The sequence below is a fragment of the Equus przewalskii genome, chromosome 32, assembly GCF_037783145.1.
Source record: "Equus przewalskii isolate Varuska chromosome 32, EquPr2, whole genome shotgun sequence".
NCBI lineage: Eukaryota > Metazoa > Chordata > Mammalia > Perissodactyla > Equidae > Equus > Equus przewalskii.
Genome location: NC_091862.1, coordinates 9,505,315 through 9,527,158, shown reverse-complemented (window position 1 = coordinate 9,527,158; position 21,844 = coordinate 9,505,315). Strand labels below are relative to the sequence as shown.

Below are 21,844 nucleotides of genomic sequence, written 5' to 3'. Positions count from 1 at the left end.
ACACTTATCAGAGCTCTTCTTGGTGGCTCACCCAAGCTTAATTATTTTTATGTGGACCTTAATGTGAGCAGAGCTGTGTCCCCCTCGGCAGAGTTGTTTAGTTCTCTTTTCTTCAAAGCTCTATCTTGCTCTGAATCAAGAGGAAAAGATAAAGATATTCATTTCCTGGAGAGCAGAGCGGGTATAAGCACCCCATCGATTCTCCAGGGCCCCGGTCGTCCCTGGGCTGCAGCAATGGCTCAGCTCTTGCAGCAGAAAGAGCATCATCTGCCAGATGAGGACAGGCCTCCGAGCTGGGGCAGGACGTCCGAAGCTTGAAGCGCGCCTCATCCCTGAAATATGCACCTGGGGATCCAGATGCGTTTCCTAGTGCCATCGCAACACAGTGCCACACACTGGGGGCTTCAACAACAGACATTTTTTCCCTCACAGTTCCGGAAACCAGCATTCTGAGATCAAGGTGTTGGCAGATTGGTTTCTTCTGAGGCTGTGAGGGAAGGGTCTGTTCCAGGCCTCTCTCTTAGCTTCTGGTGGCCTCAGATGTCCCTTGCCTTGTAGATGGCCATCCATCTTCTCCATCTCCCAGTGTGCCTACCACATCTCTCTCCCTCCCTGCCCAATGTTTCCTTGAGTGTGCGATTTAGGACACACTTAGAAAATCAGGATCAAACCCCTTGTTCTATACGTGCAAAGCCAAAGCAGAGGATTTCTTTAGCCCAGTGACCCACCCACCTGCAGCTGGACAGCCCCATCACGTGTCTGGAACTGGCCCCGTCTGCATTTATCCTAACTTGGCTGTTTACGGCAAACTGTGGCCCTAATTTGAGCAGCTTGGTTTGTTTTGTAGGAAGTGGCTTGGGTGGAGGCCTGGTTCCCGGGTGAAGCAGAGCTCTGAAGGTGACAGGCAGGCCCTGTGGTGAGCCATGTCCCCTTGTGCATTGCACACAGGATTAGGGGGACGTGGACAGGTGGGGGCGTTGTCCTGCCCGTTCTGTCTCCTAGAGGATGAGGGAACCAAATTGAACCTGGACAAAATGCCATAATGTGGAGACAGCTGTGCTCTTTCAATTCTTTTTAATACACTCACATGGCTGGGAAAGTGCCCTTCTGCTGTATTCATGGGGCAGTGCATCTAACAAATTACGTTCATGTTCAACCATCAAGCCTGGGAGCACTTGAAGTTGGGGTGATGTTCCCATGTGGAAATGTTTACCACTTTCCCCTGGGTTGTCTGTCTAGTATTTCTGACGTGTAACCCCATGCTCTGGGGGAAAGAGAGCCCTCAGTTTCGGATTCAGGCCAACAAAGATTACTTACAAGTCAATTTGGAAAGGGCAAGTGCCTACTGCCCAGTGGGGACTGATCTAGGAGCACCGGACCTGCCATTCTTCTAACGGCAGCCCATACTCAGCTTCCTGTGGGGCAAAATGCAAAATCAAACCCCATTCCTTCAGGTTGCAATAGGAATGATGACTTCGCTGTAGTTCTCATTGTTGAGAGCAATGTCAGGGACACTTAGGGACATGAATTGTCACTTTATAGAGATATAGTATGATAGCACTTAGGACTATTGGTGGCAAGTATTAATTTCAGTCCAAAAAGAAGGAATTTATTCCAGAGATACAGGGATAATTTATAGAATCAAAGGGCAAAAATGCAACTGAACCTCAGGAAGGAGCTGGAACTGAATCAGCATAGATTCTGTGGGTCTATCTTTTTAACCTCTCTTACCATGTCCAAAACCACTGGTTATCAAATTTCCTGCACATTAGAATCCCTTTGGGGACCTTTAAAAGTGGCTGATGCCTAAGTCCTACTGAAGATTCGGATTTAACTGGTTGGGGTTCAGCCTGGGCAATGGGACTTCTTTAATTTCCCCAAGTGATTCTAACTTGAGCAAATTTTGGGACCTGTTGTCCTAAATTGAGCTGCTCCTCTGACCTTTTGTCTCAGCTTCCAGGGAGCCCTCAATCTTTGATCAACACCAATATTCTCTTCTTTGTGCTTATGCCGCTCATTTGCAGGAGGAAATCACCACCAGGCAGGCGTTAATGGGAGTCACCAGATGAGATCAGGGACCTCAGCTGGGGCCTTAATGAAGTCCTAAAATCCTGCTAGGTTTTCCCAGGCTGCTCATTTCCCCAGTCTTTGCCATGATTTCAAACCTTCTCCACCTCTTTGTACTGGATCCAGTTGACAGGTCCCCCGAGATCCACTGGGCCCTGCCCATATCCACCCACCCCCACCCCCACTGTCACCTGGGCCTTGCTTCCCACCTGAACTGTCCTGGTGAAGGTTCACGTAGTTTCCAGACTCTGCTGCCTCTGCCCCACAGACCAGGGAGCCCCCCGTGCTGACTGATAAGGGCAGCTAGTTTGCCCCACACCCACTGGACTGGGGCCCGCAGGCCCGGGCTCCCCATGGCTGCTTGAAGGGGCCAGGGACCATAACCTGGATTTGCAGGTCAGACTCTGACCTGTGGGAGACAGACGGCAGCAGAGAGCCAACAGATGGTTTCCAGACACCCTCATTTCCCTCCGTCTCTCTGGAGCTATCCTGCAAGACTGAGCAAGCAGCTGTGTTGGTCGGGAAGCTGTGGGCAGCTTGCACGGCCTTGAATTTCCTCTTCTGAGTCCCTGCCACGCTTCATTCTCTCTCTTTCCTCTTTCCAAGATTGTACTTGCTCCCCATAAAGTTTACATGGAGACTTTCGCCTTAGGTTCTGTTTTTGAGGGACCCAAGCTCAGACAGTCTATAAACGTTAAGACAACTTTGCTCAGTTAACTCAGAGAAAAAATATGAGCCGGAGATAAGGTGACCAACAGTCCTGGTTTGCCTGGGATGCAGGGGTCCTGGGACATAGGACTTTCAGTACTAAATCTAGGAAAGTCTCAGGAAAACTGGACCAGCTGGTCACACTCACCAGAAGGCAGGAGTGTGCCCAACTTCTCCCTTCCAAATGATACACCCATGGTCCCCGCAGCCTCCTTCCCTGGCCTGCCATGGGAAGGCGCTCCCCCATTCTCTAAACTATGGGAGAACACACGGTATATTACCAGTCGTCTAACAAGGCCGGTTGTCATTCGTTCAATACACATGTGTTGGATGTCCTCTGGACCAGGCTGGGTGCCAGGCCCTGGAAAGCTGAGGACAAAGGCCAGCATAGTGAAATCAGAAGGGTGGTGGAGGAATGGTACTGCCGAAATGCTGGGAATAAAATGAAAGACATGTTTCCGTCTCATAAATTGGGACTGATGCTTAAAAACTCCTAAACTTCCACAGGCAGAGAAGGTGAAGGGTATCGGTATGCTGGGCACTAATTCCTGGTGAGTGGAAGCACCGCAGCCTGTGAGTAAGGGATGTGAGAGCCAGGGATGGGCACGGGCAGGGCGCTTCTGCTTCTACGCACTGGGCGTCGTTGCAGATACCAACAGGTACCAAGGAAAGAGAGGGTATTTGTTTTAATGGTGCTAAGAGGCTAGAATGAGATAATATACATAAACTCCTTACCATGGTAGTAAACTTAACAGTGATTCTGAAAGTTCTGTGAATAGTTATCTTACCCTTGGAGATGAAGAAAGGAGAGGAAGCAAATATTATGTTGCAAGCCCATGGCAGCTAGTCTCCAAAGATGGTACCCAAAGAACCATTCCTCCCAGGATTCAAGCTCTTTTCTTGTCCGTTGCCCATGGATCTGGGCTGGCTCCAGCTCTTTGTTTGCCAACGGAACGTGGTGGTAGTGATGGTAAATGACCCCTGAGCTAGGTCGTAAGAAGCCCTGCAGCTTCTGCTTTGGTGTCTTAGAGCAGCATTTTAGAAGAAACCAGCTACCACGTTTGAAGTCTGACTTCCCTGAGACCTATGAGGAAGCCCAAGCTAGCCATGTGGAGAAGCCACATAGAGAAGACTGCCTGGCCAGCCCCCAGCTTTCTAGCCGTCCCAGCTCAGGCACCAGACATGCAAGTGAAGATGCTGTTTCGGATGTCCAGCAGTCAAGCCTTCAGATGACTGAAGCCCCAGAGGTCATCTCACTGCATTCACAAAGGAGACCCCCAGCAAGAAGTGCCCAACTGAGCTCAGTCAACACACAGAACCAGGAGAGATGATAAACTGTTGTTTCAAGCCATTGTAGTAGGTACCATCTAAAATGGCTCCCAACAATCCCCACCTCCTGGTATTCACACCCTTGCATGATCTCCACCCTGTCAGTGTTGGATGGACTGGTGGCTTGCTTCTAAAGAACAGAATAGAGCAAAAGTGAGGGGATGTTGCTTGTGACCTTGAATTATAATAGATCGTGACTTTCATCTTGCTCTCATGCTCTCTGGTTCTTCTCACTTGCTCACCAGATAAAGCAAAGCTACCATGTTGTAAGCTGTCCTATGGAGAGCCCCATGTGGCAAGGAACTGAGAGTAGCCTCTGGCCAACAGCCCATGAGGAACTGGATCCTGCCAACAGCCAAGTGCGTGAGCTTGGAGGCAGATCCTTGCCCAGTCGAGCCTTGAGATAACTTCAGCCCCAGCTGACACCTTGACTGCAGCCTATGAGACACTCTGAGCCAAAGGAGCCAGTTAACTGTGCTTGGATTCCCGACCCACAAAAACTGCAAGATAATAAATACTGTTGTTTCAAGTCACAAAATTCTGGGGTAAATTGTTATCTAGTAATAGATAACTAAAACAGCTACTATATGTTAGGGTAGTTTCTTATTCCACAATAAATAATGGGAACAAGCACAATGATAAGAAAGCAAAAACAACAGCCTCCTATTGTCAATAACTACTGAGCTGAGTTTCCTGGTATTGCTAAACTTGATAAGCAAGATGAAGCATTTGAATCAATAAGAGACCCTTGCTTCTAATGGTCTGTTCTTAGAAGGAAAGAAGACGGTGAGAAGTAAGCTCCCATGTTTGATGCAGCAAGTGGGCCAGAAGGCTTGTTGAAGGAAGGAAGGCCAGAGGCAAGTGAGCCTTCCTTCAAATGATGGGACGGGGAAGGCAGACAGTGAGAGAACTGAGCCACGGATGGGAGTACCTTAGTTCATGCTCTGCTTATTGGAGAGCGGAGGAGCCAGCTGAAGATGGGTGTCCAGGGGCTGTGAAAACCCAGGCCAAGGGATGTCACTAACGTCAACTGTCATCAACTGCAATCAGGCTTACGGGGAAGTCCAGACTGAGATTTTCCTGCCTTGGAACGAAGAACAGGCAATTAGAGTTGTTAGTACTGATTCCTCTATTCTCTGCACTGAATATATAAGTCAATTTTCCTTTTAAAGAAATCTTCTATTTAGGGGTGTTATGGATAGAATGTTTGCATCCTCCCCAAATTCATATGTTGGAGCCCTCACCTTCGGTGTGGCTGTATTGGGAGTAAAAAACTAACTAAGGTTAAAGGGGAGGAGATCACAAGAGTATAACTACAAAACGCGAGATGAATGTCAGTCATTAAATTAGGAAGGGAGTTTGAGTCCCTTGGAACAGACTGTTGACTTCCTAGGGTATCAAGACACTTGCAGACGAGCCTCTTGAGTTGTCGCTGTCAACTGTGAAACATAGTGGTGAGTGGGAGTCAGCAAACTACAGACTGGGGGACTTGACGTTGGTCCTGTTCTAGAAGGAAGTTGTTTAAAAGGATAGTTTGTTGGCCCTTAGAAAATGAAATGACTGTTAGGTATGAATAGGAGTTCTTCTAAGAATAGGTGGTGTCGGACCAATCTTATTTCTGACATCATGATCCTTTTTGAAACAAGGTTGGTTGCAAATATGTACACACTCACACACACATCAAATTTCCAATCCAATGGGATTACTGGGGAATGCTGTGGACATAGTATATCTGGATTTTAGAAGGCTTTTTAATAAGAACAAAGTTGATAAATGTGGGCTGAGTGCCTCTGAGGTTAGAGAGACTACAGCTGGCGGCCCATTTGCACCCGGCCTCTGCTGGTCACCATGTCCCTGTCACATTCCACAATGCTTGGGACATCAAATGGAAGAGCATGGGCTTGGGTTAGGTCGTCATGAGTTCTTATCAGTCATCCCTGAGAAAATCACTCAACCTCTTTAGGCCTCAGTTTCCTGTCTGTAAAATGAGGATTGCGACCATTGATGAGTCATCAAGTTGTTAAGAGAGTTCCTTGGCTCAGGCCTTAGACTTTGCAGATGCTCAGTAAATGCTAGTTATTCTCACTGAACGGCATGACCCTGAGCCCAGAGCCGAATAAGTGTCATGAGAGTGGAATACTGGGCCGAATGGGTCGATGCTGCCAAAATATGAACTCATTCTCAGGCTGGTGCAGCCCTCACCTGAAATGTGTTCCATTCTGAAAGAGGAAGCTTGCCAAACAGGAGCATGCTCTGAGGAGGGGAGCCGGGAGGGGGACTGGAGGAGTGTCACATGAGGGATGGCTGACGGACCAGACAAGCCTTCTCAGAGCCCCAGAATATGTGGGGTCCCTCTCCCTTCGTCACATACATGGTCACAGCACCTTCCATGTCCTTTTCCATCACAGTTGTAACTATGCCGTTATTCGGTTAGTATTTGTTTGCTGGCGGTGTCCCTCACTGGAAGGTCGGTCCCAGGAGGACAGGGACTTGTCCGCGTATTCACGTCATGTTTCCACAGTTGAGAAGAGCGCCTAGCGTGCACTGAACACTCAGTTAATGTTGGAAGAACAAATAAGTGAGAAAAAGTGATCTAAGAGACACTGGACAGCAGCCCAAGGGAGAAATTACCAGGAGGCAGTTTGGGCCTCAAAGATGTGAACTCTTTTTAAAACCTGGAGTCATAGGATAACAGCTAGGGCTCCGTGGGGGCGTCTCAGGAGAGGCCAGGCAGCTGGCACCTCCTCGGAGCAGGCATTTCTGCACCAGGTAAGCCCATTTCAGATCGGAGGTAAAAACTGGCTGCCTTGGGGCAAATGTAGCTGGCAAATGTGTTTTGTTTAGTCCTCTCGGAGTTTAAAATATTTTTCAAGTTAGTTTCCAGCATTTCAGAATCAGAATGTATCCCATAAAAAATCATATTTGACGTCAGACTCTTTCAAAGCGTTGAGTGGCAGCTGCCCATTTAGACGATGCACACTGTCTAGTCCACAGTACCCACCTGACCTACGTCCCTGTCACCCACCTGTGCCCGCAGGCACTGGGGCTTATGTTTCTTGTTCTTGTGGTCATGAAGAGCCCTTTGCCTCCAAGTGTCTACGGAAAGAATTCAAGAAATAATCTTTTGTTATCATTCCTTTAAGAGCTGCGGTTTAGGATGCAGAGTGCTAATGGAATTTCTTGTTGTAATTATTTGGTATTCAGGCTGTTGCTTTGCCTGGCATCCTCGCTTCCTTCCCACTTCCCAACCTCCCGCTCCCCCTGGAGATCAGTCCAAACATCACGGCATTCTCTCTCCTACTCCCCCCAACCCCTCCCCAGGTGAGTTAGGCGCCCTTCCTCAGTGCCAGTGTAGCAATCTGTGCTGGTCACATTTGGTTTTGGTAACATATTTTGTAAGTTTGCTGAGGGCGGAAACTGTATCTTATTCATGTTAGTATCTTCCCCCCAATACCAAGCTTGTTGACAGCTTAGTGACGAATGAGGATACACTAGGAAGGAAGCTTGAGTCTTTTATTTTCCTCATTCATATTGACTTTAAACCCACAGCAGCGTGGGGAGAGGGGACCTTTTGACCAATGCTCCAAAGAGAATCTCGGAGACATCCAAACCGTGGCTCTCATCTGTTCTTGATTACAGAAATGTAGAACTGTGAGCCAAGGTCCTAAATCAAGAAAGCGCTTTTGGTCAGCTGATCCCTTCACGCTGTCTGGAAACAATTTCAACAGCCATGGGCCCCTGACATTTGCTCCTGTTGCAGCACCTTGGCAGACCCAGGAGGCACCATCAGTTACATCTTCAGCTCTGTGGGATGCTGGATGTGGGATCTATACCAGCATCCTCCCTGAGGGACAGTGCTTGTACCAAGGATGGAGAATCTGCACAGCATGGTAGCTGGAGTTTAGAAAAGGTTTGGGGGAGAAGCTACCAGAAAAAGCCAGGAAAGCTCTCCTGTCATCACTCAGCCGTGTCAGAGGTTTGCCCTGGCTTTTAACCTCTTTGAGGTCACAAACCTCTTTGGGAATATGGAAGGTTGTAGATCCTACCCCCAGAAAAATGCAGACACCCAGAGTGTCTTTCAGACAACTGCAGGGCATTCATGGACTCCCACGGTCCATTCTTATGCCCTGGTTAAGACACCCTGGAAGCAGGGGGGTGAATGAATTAATGTGCTGTCTCCTCAGCTAGGGACAAGGGGTAAAGAGTGTAGTCATTCATTCATTCATTCATTCATCCACTCTATTGTGAACCCTTGACTAAGCCCCAAGTTCAGGGCCGGCCTCTGTGCTCGCGGGGTGCAGGGGAGGTAGATGCGCTGCTGCGCCTCCTTCCACGGGGCCTGGCTGTGCGCTGTCTCCTGCTCCCAGATTGCCCGCACCGCACGCCCCGCCCCCGGCTGGTCGTCCCCATCCCCGGCCTGTCGTGGAGGGCGGGGGGGGGGGGGGGGGTCCCCTCACTTCGCTCTTGCACCGCCTTCCCCGGCCACGCACCTCCCACCTCCCCTGGGCGCGCCCCACTTTCACCCGGGCCGACAGTACCCCCAACTCGGGCCATGCGCCCCGTCCACTGTCCGCGCGCCACCCCCGTCGCCCATGCGCCCACACTCCGGCCCCTCCCCTGGCCACCTGACCCCCTTCCCCCCGGCCGCCTGTCCTCGCTTCACCCCTGCCGTGCGCCACCGCCTCGCCCGTGCGCTCCACCCCGGCCCCTCCTGCGGCCGCGGCCCGGCTTCCCCCGTCGCGCGCCCCCCGGCCGGGGCCCCTCGGGCCGCTTCCGCGCACGTGACGCGGCCGCGCGTGCTCGGACGAGGCCAGGGGCTCCGGCTGCGGCTCCGGCTCCGGCAGCGGCTCCGGCTGCGGCTCCGGCTGCGGCTGCGGCGGCTGCTGTGCGGCACCGGGCGGGCTCGGGGCGCAGGCCGGGCCGAGGGCCGGCCGCCGCGATGGAACCGTGAGTGCTGGCCCGGCGGGCGGGGCGGGGGTCCCCGGGCGCGTGGCCGGAGTCGGGAGCCCCCGGCGGGGGCCGGCCACGTGGAGCTCGGGGGCCGCGGGAGGAGCGCCGCCGGGGCTTCGTGGGGGCTCCTGGCGCAGGGCTCCGAGCCACCGGCTGGAGGGAGCAGCGGAGACGGGGTCGGGGTTCCGGGACCGGCCTCGGCCAGAGCGCGCCCGGGGAGGGCCCTTCGAGGCCGGCTCTGGCCCTGCTGCTTAGGGGAACCGAGTGACCCCCGTCCCTCCCCAGGGCAGCCTCATTGGGATGGCCTGTCCTTTCCGGAGCCTCCTCGCCGCCTTCCTTCTGGCGGCCCAGCCTCCCCTGGAAAGGCGGTGGCCCCTGCCCCGGGCGGTGGCCCTATTCATCAAAGCGCCCAGAGCGCCCCGCTCTGCGTTTTGCGAGGGGGCCCAGCTCCGGGGAAAGTGAGATGCTTTCCTAGGGCTTTTTGATGATGTTGGCACGTTGGGAGGCAGCCACAGCCTCTTCAGATCTCTGGGAGGCCCAGTTTATGAGTTACAATCTGCTGACTTTGGGCCCTTCTCCCTCTGTGAAGTTCAGGGGTTTTAATGAGGAAAAACCTGTCCAGGGCCCCATAGACGCTGTCCCTAAAGCTTGCTTTTGACGCAAGAGTGTCACCTGGGTGTCCTCCAGGGGCCATCCGGAAAAGAAGGAGAGAGAATTAGAAAGAAGTTTAGCTCTTGGGTTGCAGTCCCGGAGGAGTGCCTGGCGTCTCTGCTGCGTGGAGCAGCGGCTGTGACAGGTTTGGAGGGCAGGTTCCCACAATTGTAGGCAGCCTTACGACGGTACCGTGTGAGTGTCTCTGTGTCTTTGGGGTTTTAGAGGCAGAAAAGGTTTGCAGTGGACCTCTGCTGATTTCCCTGAGGACAGAGGGAAGTAAGGTCCGGAGGTGGTGCCTGAAAGCAAACACAAATGATGTGAGGAGAGTTTTTTCCTCCTTCCTCGGGAGGTTCTGGCTTTGGTTAATCACTTTAGTACAGCATAGAAAACCAGACTAGTGTAAAATGTCAGTCCGAGATCGATGTTTTAAAGGTCTTTCTTTTGATTAAACCCCAGGCAGAGATGGGTGAGCAGTCGCCTCTCACCCATCAAGTGACACGATTCCTTTGTGGTGTGTGTGAATAGCACCTTTGGAATACTTTGCGAAGGTGCCTTTTGGAGTTGTGCCAAGTTGTGACCCTGTAGCAGAGTGACAGTCAGCATGTTTTAGGAGTTTCCCCGTGTTGTCCCTTTGACTCAGACTAGAGAGGCAGAGTTTGAAGTTGGTGTGGGCGTGAGCCCGGACTTCAGTCCGGTCTCCTGCGGGAGTCCTGTGCTGCCTGTTACACGACGGGGAACTAGACCACGCGGGGGCTATTAACTAAAGGAGGATTTGCAAAACCACAGTTCGAATGAAGGATTTTAGTGGAGCATTCGAGTTTCTCCCGCTGCAGAGCTGTAGGCAGCACGGATGGTCTCCTGGAAGCGGGGCTGCAGGCTCTGCTGAGCAAGGGGCTGGGGTGGTGGGTTGTGGTGACCTGGACGTCAGCCCCCACATCGTCCAGCGTTCGGAATGGCACGGACCTAGAAATCGGAAAAAGTCTTTGGCAGCGTATAAAAATCCTACAAGAAAACAAGCCTGACTATCTAAAGTGTGTACAAGACTTAGGTGCCTGGTCAAAGTGCTCTTGTTGGCAGGTGTGAGAGAGGGTGTCACGGTGGGAAAGGTAAGAAGTGACAGGGGCAGGGAGAGACGCCAGGGAAAGAGTGGGGTGGGGAAGACTGGAAGAGAAGAGAGGGGTCTGGGGGAGCGGTGGCACTGGTTGGGGTGGGGGTCAGTGTGGGCTCTGTCGCCCTGCAGATCCTGGCCTTGTGACCTCACTGCTCACATGAGGCCCAGCCTCCTCTTTTTAAAAGGGCCATTTAAAAATTGCCATCAAAACCTGTCAGAGTATGGAGTTCTCAGTTCTTAAAGCTTTATGCATCAGTTTCCTGCTGACTCCATTCGTTTTCTGGTAATGCTGGGGAAGGGAGAGAAGCCAGGAGTTCGGGAGGAGAGGATGGTGCCGGGCGGGTCTCAGTCGCTAATGGGACTTCCTGTTTGAGCTGAGGGCTACCCCTGGTTGAGGGTGCCCAGGTTCCTTTGTTGCTTTGCTGTCACTGTAGCATTGCTCTGCAAACTTAAATCAGGTTGGCATTTTGTGTGTGTCTTGCTGGTTCACCCATCTTTTAAAGAGTGTATTTTACGTGTCAGTTTTCTCCAGGAGCATGTAAGTGTAGAAGTGTATTAGTTCGACTCCTCTTCTGCCAGCAGTGAAGGGGTGGCACCGACAAATTAACATAGTGGAGCCTTGCTATGGTGTCTGCGTCCTGGTCCTTGAGGGGACACCAGGCCCGGGTCAGTACCCTATTCCTGCAACCAGAGTCATTTAGGATTGTGTCTCTTAGAATTTTTTTTTTTCCTGAACCAAAATGATCTATGTACCAGGTACTGTTGTAAGTGCTTGATATGCGTCATTTCATGTAATCCTCACAGCCGCCCTCCCCATAGGGAAGTTTCTTTTATCGTTCCCATTTCACAGATGAGGGAACTGAGGTGCGGAGAAGTCAAGTGAGTTTCCCAAGGTCACAGCTTCTAAGTCGCACAGCTGAGACTGAAGCCCAGGTAGTCGGCTCCGGAGCCCACACTCCTGATGTACAGTAGTCCCCCCTTCTCCGGGGGGAATGCGTTCCAAGACCCCCAGGGGATGCCTGAAATCACAGACAGTACTGAGCCCTATGTATGCTATGTTTTTTCCTGTACGTAGATACCCAAGATAAAGTTTAATTTGTAGATCAGGCACAGTCAGAGATTAACAACAGTAACTAATAATAAAGTTGGCTTTGGGGCCTTTATTAAGTAAAGTAAGGGTTACGTGAGCACAAGCCCTGTGACACGGCGACACTTGATCTGATAACCGGGATGGCTGCTGAGTAACCGACGGGCTGGTAGGTGTCCAGCGTGGATCCTCTGGACAAAGGGCTGGAGCAGGACGGTGCGAGATTTCGTGACGCTGCTCAGAACAGCATGCAGTTTAAAACTTATGGGTTATTTCTGGAATTTTCCATGTAATATTTTCGGACCACAGTTGACCGTGGGTAACTGGAAGCGTGGAAAGTGAAACCTTGGGTAAGGGGGCACTACTGGGTACTCTGCTGCCTCTCAGTAGCAGCTGGCGATGATGGGCGCTTAGCACGGGCTTTCGTGTCACAACTCCCTTCACTGTCCCAGCAACCGTAGGTGGTGGGGTCCCTCAGTTTCCTGAATTTTACAGGAACCAGGGTCCCAAGAAGTAAAGTGTCTTGCCCCGGGTCAGCCTGCTGGTCAGGGCTGGAGGGGCCTTCCAGCCCAGACAGACAGCCTCCAGAGCCCCAGTTCATAACCACTGGGCTACACAGCCTGGAGCTGGGTGGGGGTGCTGCCTGAGCTGACCAGTGTGTGGCCTGCTTCCCTGTTCTGTTTGCCCTGGGAAGGGTGTTCGATGACCCAGCCAACACGGTCGTGGGGGTGAGTCACTGGGCTTGCGGCCTGGCGGGGATCCAGGTGAATTCATGGTTCTTTGAGGAGCTTAGAACATTGTTCATTAAAATGCGTTAGGAGCTTGTTGGGCTTTGAGTGCTTGCGCAGTGGCCTTTTTTTCTTTTTTTTTTTTTTAAGGGAGATTGGTCCTGAGTTAACATCTGTGCCCATCTTCCTCTACGTATATGTGGGACGCCTGCCACAGCATGGCTTGATGGGCGGTGCCATGTCCACACCTGGGATCCGAACAGGTGAACCTCAGGCCGAGGAAGCGGAACATGAGAACTAAACTGCTGCTCCACCCAGCCGGCCCCTACACAGTGGCTTTTTTGAAGTGCTGAAGATAAATTATTTGTAATGTATTTAAGTTGGCTGATTGAAATGTCAGAGTTCTTCTGTTCTTCCCCTCAGAGTGTCTTCTCAAAACCCACTAAATGGTAGGTTATTTAAAAAGGAAAGATTTTGGTGAGGGGTTGAAGAGTGAGTGTGATGGGCCTCTTTTCCCCCCTGACCTTGTGGGTACAGATCCCACCTCCACCTCCTGCTGACCAGGACCTCAGAGTGTGTCCTGCCCCAGCCTCTGTTTTCCCCTGTGTGAAATGGGCTGATCGCCCCAGGCTCCTGGGGAGCCTCCTGGCCTGTACCAAGCAGGTGCTTAGGGAACGCGAAGTCCTCCTGCCCTGCTGTCAGTTGGGTTCTGAGCTGGAGTGGGAGATTGCACAGTGGGTCTTCAGAGATATTGGTGGATGTAAACTGAGATTCTTTTAAAAAGAAAAAGTACGGGCCAGCCCGGTGCCACAGCAGTTTAGTTTGCACGTTCTGCTTCGGTGGCCCAGGGTTCACTGGTTCGGATCCTGGGTCTGGACCTACACACCGCTTGTCAAGCCATGCTGTGGCAGACCTCCCACATATAAAGTAGAGGAAGATGGGCACAGATGTTAGCTCAGGGCCAGTCTTCCTCAGCAAAAAGAGGAGGATTGGCAGCAGATGTTAGCTTAGGGCTAATCTTCCTTAAAAAAAAAAAAGAAAGAAAAAGTAGAGGGAGAGAAAAACACAGCTATTACTCCTGAGAAGTACCTTGGTTGAGCTCGTCCTGCCTATTCACACTGTTCTGAGCACGTCCTTATTCGCTGATGCCCGTCCACAGTCCTGTGGGTGTTGTGCTGTGTCTGACTCCCAGATGAGGAGACAGACCCTGCGTGGTCCTTGGCTTGCCTGCCGTCGTCTGCCCAGGAAGTGGGGGAGCCGGGATCTGAACCTGCCCGACAGGCACCAGGCCGGTGCCCTGGCCACGGGAGAAGAGATGATTTTTATACAGCTTATGAGAAAAAGAAAGTCTCAGTGAAAATGTGAGAATGGACCGAGAGATTGAAGGTCCCTTTCCACTGCCCAGATTCTCATTTTTTCATTCGGAAGTGGGAAATCCGGGTATGAGTCGAACAAGGGGCAAAATTTGTAATTCTGGAATATTTTCTGTCTTGTCCACGTACTGTATTTGTGACTCCATGACACGAGATAAGTACATGTCAATAGAAACCCGTCGGTCTCCTGGACACCGTTGTCTCCTGCTCCACCGCGAGTGTGGGTATCCCTGGGGTCCTGGGAGGGGCAGAGGCTGTTGGTGCTGGGTTTTCTTCCATCTCTGCCCCATTGCTTAAAGACAGCGCCCCGAGGTGTTTTCTCGCCTTCCTTGCCTGCTCACATTTGTCCATTTCCTGGTCCTTCTGCTTCAGGCCCATGAGGAGTCAGGCACAGGGAGGGCGGCCTCCCCGCTTCTCCTTCCAGGGCTGTGTGAGGAACTCTTGTGAGGCCTGCGTGGAGGGAGAAGTGCTTAGTGGGAAAAGTGGTGTTGGCTCCAGTGGCCCTGGAGAGGAAGGGCATCCCGCTGAGGTATGTGGCCTGGACTGTGCCCACAGAAGGCACTTGCTGAGAGGACAAAGGCCAGAGCCACAGAAAACGTTAAAGGGCAATGGTGGGAGAAAAAGGTTAAATGTGCAGTTCAGTGGTCGAGAATTGATCATAGCAGGAAGATACGAGAACATGGAGGAAAGCAGAGTCAGACCAGGGAAGTGGGCGCAGGAATGGAAGGAGGCAGTAGTTGTTGTGCACCTGCCGTCGTAAGGCACAGAGAGGAGCGTGGAAATGTGTGAACAGTCGTCACCCGCGATGAGATCTGGAAACGGGCGTGTGCCTCCTGACCTGCAGTCGAGGAGACATTGCTTCCTCAGGGTGGTTGGGGTGGCTTCATGGGAGGCAGGCCCACAGCTGAGGACTACGGGAGGGCAAGGATGCAGTGACTCGGGGAGTAGGCAGGGCAGCGCCCAGTGACAGGGCTGCTTGGTGACTCTCACGTTCTGAAAGGACAGGTGCAGGTGGCTGAGCTAGGAGGCTTCCATGCCTGCGTGACTGGCTATCTTGAGTTTCGTTTTTAATCTTGGTCTGTTTTGGGGGTATGTGTATTGATGGGAAGCATTTGATGCTAATAGAGTATCTCATGAGAAAGGACTTAAAGCACAAGAGTGTCCAGAAGACCAGGTCGGCATGTCCAGGGTTATTCGACGGCTCTGGGTGCCTGTGACCTAGATGGTTTCCGTCTCTCGGCTCTCTGTCCTGGGCTATTGGCGGTGTCCACCCTCTTAGGTGTGGTGTGGCTTCAGTCACTCGGGCAGTTATGTCCACTGAGGTCAGAGAGGGTTTTCTTCTCATCCATCTCTTCGTTAGGCAGGAAATCCTTTTCTAGCAGCGCCTGGCTGAGTTCCCTCAGGTTCTGCACCCTAGTTGGGAGGAAAGCTGGGAGGGCGAGGGTCTGGCATTTTCAGCCTCTGTTACAGGAGCCTGGTCTGGTGGGCAGGGGATCAGGGTGGGAGGGCGGCAGGAATGGCCCTGACAGACAGCACGTGTGCTTCTGTCCCACCCCCAAGAAAATCCCTTTGTCTCCCGTGGCTCCTGTGCCTTCTTTGGAGTGAAGTGGGGGTGATAGTGGAACAGTTGTGTCAAAACAAACAAGCAAACACCCATCCACGTGTGACAGGCATGCCAGTGACAGCTGGTTGTGAAGTGTTTGGCTGTCACTCTGAGTGACAGGGAAGTCACTGGAGAGTTTTGAACTGAGAACGAATGCACTGGCTTTCATGGGAGTGGCTAGAGGGAGAGCAGAGCGTGGGATGCTGAGGGTGGAAGCTGGAGTAGGGAGGCTACTGCAGTCCAGGGAAAGAGGGCAGAGGCTCCATCGGAGAAGTGAGAAGGGTTGAGTCTCCATGTATATATATATTTCTTTTTAAAGCTTCAGTGTGTGGTTGTGTATCCTGGCTATTAGTTTAGTTCTCTATGTGAGCCACTGCCACAGTATGACAACTGACAGACACGTGGTGTGGTTCCACTACCGGGAAATGCACCGGGGCCGTGGTGGTGAGAGTGCCATATCTTAACCATGAGACCACGAGGGCTGGCTCTGGTCTCCATATATTTTGGAGGCCTTGTTGATGGATCCTATGTGGGGAGTGAGGAGAAGACAGATGTCAAAGGTGACTCCCCGGTTGTCGGCCTGAGAACCCAGAAGGTTGGGAAATGGTTATGAATATGCATAATGAAGGGAAGGCAGGGTTTATAGTGATTTGGATTATGGCTGCAATTTTTTGGGTTGGCTTTCCATTAAGGTGTTTTTAGTTTCTCTAGGAATTATTTCCGTGATATTTTAAATCACCCATGAAATAGAGATTAATTTAGAAGGGACCTGGAGAGTCCAAGGTGATGCTAAGGGAACAGTCTGTTCCATTGCATTTGAAAGGTCTTCCGAGGACCTGGGGGCTCCAACTGGGCCAGAATTTTAGAGTGTGTATTAGATGCCTGAGTGTGAAAAGATATATGGACCTGGAGAGAAGGCTGGTATATGGGTCCCATCAAGAAAAGAAAACAGGAGAGACACTCATTGTGAACTGGCAAGATGTTGTAGGAAGACATCTTGCCCTGGTTATTCAGAGAGATTTCATCAGCTGCTGTGCTTGACTTGGCCAGGGTGTATGGAGCAACGGGGAGCCCTTTCCTGCCCCCTACCATCTCACCACCAGCTTGAGGGAACCACATGAACACTTTTGAGATAACTGATGAAAGTCGAGCTGAGTAGGTGTTTTCTGAATGCCTCCCATGTGCCGAGCCTGGTGTCCATGCAGATAGATCGGTACCTTGTCTTTGGGCACTCAGCTGTGTAGTGCAGACCACATCCATTGTCGTGGTTTAAAAACATGGGCGGCGTGATGGAGAAGTGAGGGAAAGCTTCATGGAGGGGGTGGGACGTACAGGTGACCCTGAGTGCTGGGTCAGATTTAGATGGTTTGGTGGGGAGAAGAGAGAGCATTTCATATCAGGAGAGCAGTGCGGGAATGGGCTGGTGTGGGGTCTGGCTTGACTGTGTTGGGAAGCGTTACAGAATTTAAGCACTAGAGTCTGATGCTTGGGTTTGAATGCTGCGTCTGCCACTTAGTACCTTTGTGATCTGGGGCAAGTTATCTACTTTTCAAAGCCTGAGCTTTCTCGTCTGTGAGATGGGGGCACTAGTGGTACCTACCTCAGAAGGTAGTTGTGATGACTAAGGGAGGCAGTAACTCATGTAGGATATGTACAGGGTTGGATTTGGGGGGACCTTGAAAGCTGTAAAGGAGGAGTTTGAATTTGATCAAGTGGCTCTGGGGAGCCACATGGGCTTTCTGTGCAGGGGTAGCATGTTAAAAGTTCTGTACCACCCCCAGAGGAAGATGCGTCTGGAAGGCTGCTGCCTACTTGTGGTGGGAGTTACTGAGGGCTTGGACCGCGGGACTGGCGTTCTGAGATGAAGAGAAGTTAGGACGCAGGGCATCACCTCTTCCTGGCTGGCGGGATGGGTGGGATGCATGAGAGATGGGCGTCATTCATCAGTGATGACTTCATGGACGGGCATCATTCATCAATGATGACACCATTCATCAGTGACTCCAAGACTTCAGGATCGGGGCTGGAGAAAGGGTAGAGGCAGGAAGGGGGCAGTGAGAAGCAGTCTTTCATTTACGTTATTTTATTTTTTAATGGGTTCAATTTTAAACCTATCGACTGTAACGTGATGTGAAAGACATTCTAAGTGAAAATGTCTCGGGAGACCCTGTTTTGGAGGGAGTCAGGGCGGGCAAGAGGTTGGGGATGGTTCCTGGAGGCAGGAAGGACTGGTGAAGAGGAAGCAGGAGGTCCCCAGTATTGGAAAGCCTGTATAGTGTGGGGTCTTGAATCTGGCTGGAGAGCTGCCGGAGGAGGACGGGTGACAGTAGAGGGGCAGATGGGGGATGGGTTAAGGCCTCTGGGTCCGAGACCTCTCAGTGGCTGGCTGTGTATATTTTCTACTTCACAGTCTTGCCTCTGAGCCTTTACACAACTATTCCTCCTGTTGATGACCAAGGCTTTCTGCTCACCAAGACTTGCCCGGGCTTTGGTTAGTGTAGGTTCACTGAATTGTTAGAAACACGCTGGCATTTCAGCCAGGAGGTGAAATGGGAAGTAGGCAGAGAAATCACCGTGCGCCGGGTTCAGGGCGGGAAGCAGGCTGGGAGGCAGCTGGGAGTGTGAGGTGTGAAATCCCGAGCTCACCTCACGCCGTGGCCCGGACTCCTGGCTGCTGCCTCTTCCATGTCAAAGTTTTGTTGTTTTGATCAACAGTGTAGATGTGCGATTTGTCTGGAATAGGGTGATGTTCCTGAGGTTTCAGAAGTCTCTAGTTTGGCGGTGAACTGTTTCAGAGCTCTTAGACACTGAGAGCAGGACGAACCGTGGAGAGGAGGGCGGCATCACGTCTCTGTGCTGTCCCACGACCCATGACACCCTGTGGCTGGAGAGGGTCTGCGGACCAGACCTCCCAGAGCGAGGATGCTCAGAGAGGTTACCGTCTGCCAGGGGCCTCGAGACAGAGCGGAAGGGGGCTCCTTGCCCACCCTGTTCCTGCAGGCCCAGGTCCGCGAGGGTGGCCTTTTCTCAAGCAGGGGACTGAGTTTCCTTTCTCTGTGTCTTTTTCCCATCGAGGTGAGTGAGGCTTGATTGTTGAACTAGGAAATCTTCTAATAAATTGGATTTAGGTGGATGTTTTAAGGAAGGGGAAACAATGGATGTTATCACGCCCTCCGAGGAGAATTGGATGCTGCCCTGGGCGGGTTGTATGCTGCAGAAATTTGATCTTGTGCCGTCGTTCCCTTTCTTAAGTCTCTTTTTCAGTGTTCCTGCTCGCCTGCCAAATAACTGTGCTTTATAATAAACCATTGGTAATGTGTTTTACCAGTAATATGTTTTAAAAATCAAAATTTTAAGTATTCTTATTCTTATTCTGTTTTTCTTGCTTCCAAGAAGCACTTCTGTGCTCCTGCGTCTGCTGGGGAGCCCTTGGTGCCCCAGGCCCTCCATACCAGGCCCGCTCCTGGGGTGGGTGGCAGCAGAATGGGGCGCCGTGGATGACTTTGTGCAATGTTTTTAAGCAACTTCAGATTCACAGAAGAATGGCAAAGATGGTGCAGTGTTTCTGCGCAGCCTTGCCCAGCTTCCCCTCGTGTTCGCGTCTTGGAGCCATGGCCCGTTCGTCGGAGCTGAGAGGCAGCGTTGGTACAGTACTGTTAACTGCAGACTTTACTTGTGTTCCACAGCATCGAGGCGTTTGGCTTGTGTAATGTTTTTTCAGGGTGACAGTGCCCTGTGCAGCTGTGTAGAAATCTTCCCTTCTGCAGAGTGTATGAAACAGGGCATGCAAAACAGCCACATAACAGCCTCCACGCCTGGGGATCACAGAGGAGTGACCAAGGAGGCCTTGTCTTGTGCCAGCCCTGCCTTCCACAGGGCTTCCCCCAGGAGGGAGTCCCGGAGGTGGGTCCCTCAGCTCCTTCCTGCTTCCCAGAGTGTCCTTCCTGGGGAGGGGCAGCTACCACCAAGGGGCAGAGCTAGGACGTCTCAGGCAAGTGTCCTGCCATCTCTGAACCTCAGATTCCCCTTGTGCAGATCAAAGGTGTAGGGCTTCCTCCGTGAGGTAGTGTCTGGCTCTAATATTTTAAGGCTCTCAGGCCTCTTATACAATCTTTTGGGTCTAAAACCTGAGTTGGGATCAGGCCACTTGATCCACCAGCTCTCGCTTCTCACACACGGCAGGGTCCGTGGTTCAGCGGCTGGACTCGAGTCCCAGAGGAGAGGATGGAGGTGCTCGTTCCTTCCGCTCCTCGCTGGCCTGTCCTTCAGGGAGCACGGGCCTGGAGGTTCACCCACCGAGGGCCTGCCAGGTCCTGCTGGTGAGAGACAGCTGGGTATCAGCAAAGCCACGTCAGGGCCGCGGCGGCTGGGGGGCCCCACCCTTGCCCTGTGTGCGATAGCGCCAACTGCTTTCCTGCTCAGGAGCTGGAATCTTCCGCCGTGTAAGGGAGAGCTTGTGTGTGCACACATCCCGTGTGAGCTTCATACCACAGAGCAAATAACCTTTCCCTCTGTTTCTGGCTCGGAGCCTGTTTCTCCCCCTGGGTGTGTGTGTGTGTGTGTGTGTGTGTGTGTGTGTGTGAGTGTGTGAGTGAGTGTGTGTTGCCTCCTGTTCGTGAGGCATGAGAAATTCCTTCCTGCTATCTCAGCTGCCAGACCAGGAAATGTGAGGGGGATAAAAAGAACGTGGAAAGCAAAGCAAACCAAAACCCCCACTCGCTCTCATCTCTGGGTTTCTGGGTCTTTCTTCAGGTTGTAGGGTAGGGGTCAGCCACCGCGGGCTAACCTGGCCGGCCCCCTCTCTGTAGGAGGGTTGAACGTTTATGTTGTGTCTTGGACTGCTGACAGAGCAGCGTCGAGGATGTGTGACAGACTGTGTGGCCCGCAGGGCCTCAAACACGTATCATCTGGTCCTTTGTAGATCTGTCTTTTGTTTGCTGGCCTCTGAGGTGGGGAGTTGTGAAAGAGAAGTGATCTCGAGCCCGCTGCCGTTTTGTTCTGACCAGAGGAGAGAGTAGGGATGCCCAGGAGGGGCCCTGATGGGGGAGGGGAGGATGGATCCTTGAATGGGTTTTCAGATCGGTGTGAGGCACGGGAAACCGCGGGCAGCTTGCTTCGTTGCATCAAAACCTGACTCTGGGCTGGGCGTCACAATGACGGGGTGATGCAAGTGAGGGGTCTTAGACTGTGAGGGTCCCTGGACAGGAAAAATAAAACTGTGGGCTAGCGGGAAGAGTGGATAGAAGAATGTGATGCTGGTGGCACCTGGAGTTCGCAGGCTGGGCCTGATGGTGACAGCGAACAGTGAAAGCTGTGTGTGTGCGCATGTGAGTGGGGCAGCGTCCTCCATGCACCTGGGCTCTGCTCTGGCAGCTGGAGGTGGGATGTGTGTGGAGGGGGCCCGGCCACCACTGATGTGGTGTGCTGAAATGTGTCCTAAGGGGGCGTGGAAGCCACCACGTGCTTCCCGCCATCAGGAGAGGTTTCACTGGCCCTGTGCAGACCAGGGTGGCAGGGGCCCTCTCCACCAAGCGCTTGACCCAGAACATACCAGAATGTCATCCCCACCGCCGTGGTCACTGAGCCCATTGGGACTGTTTTGTCAGAATAGGTCCGCGTCGGAAACGAGGGCTGGCAGGTGGGGAGGGGTGGCCCAGTGTGGCCTGTGTGCGGTGGTGGTCTGGGGACCGAGCCCTCTGCCTGCCGGCCCCTCACCCACGGGCTTCTGCTCCGCAGGCTGGCGCCCATGCGGCTGTACACGCTCTCCAAGCGCCACTTCGTCCTCGTGTTCGTTGTCTTCTTCATCTGCTTTGGCCTGACCGTCTTCGTCGGGATCAGAGGTAAGGTGCAGTTTTTGATCATTTTATCGTTTACGGTGACCTTGGTGCAGCACTTCTCAGCCAGGCCCAGCCATACCCACTTGCTCTCACCTGCCAAGGGCCCCGTCGTGGAGGGTGAAGCCCTGCTTCTCTCTGAACCCACTGGGCGGAGGGGTCCCCCTGGTCCTGCCCCGCACGGCAGCTAGGGCCTGAGTTCAGCATGACAGCACCAGGAAGCCTTATATTGGACATCAAATATTTCTGGAGAGTCTTCTGTGCACCAGGACCAAGCCTGGGTGCTGGGGAATCCAGACATGCTGGCTGATGGGGGAGACGGGCCATCTAAATGGTTCAGGTGCAGTGAAAGGTGGGGACGGTGTGAGATAGCCGTGAGCATGGGGCTGGGGTGGCCGCA

At 52.5% G+C, this 21,844-nt stretch overlaps 1 protein-coding gene across 3 annotated transcripts in view; it reads left to right on the top strand.

Moving 5' to 3' along the window:
- The window catches only part of TMEM181 (transmembrane protein 181), a 73,208-nt gene that overhangs the window by 8,927 nt on the left and 42,437 nt on the right, over positions 1-21,844 (top strand). The window contains exons 1-3 of one of the 3 annotated variants that reach the window (XM_070602856.1): positions 8,949-9,051; positions 12,785-13,083; positions 21,347-21,450. In XM_070602856.1, coding sequence (XP_070458957.1) covers positions 13,004-13,083; positions 21,347-21,450 — 184 coding nt within the window. In that variant the 5' untranslated portion in view covers positions 8,949-9,051; positions 12,785-13,003. Of the gene's footprint in view, positions 1-8,906; positions 9,052-12,784; positions 13,084-21,346; positions 21,451-21,844 lie in introns of those variants that run through there. The other 2 variants (XM_070602857.1, XM_070602858.1) reach the window with 2 other exon arrangements.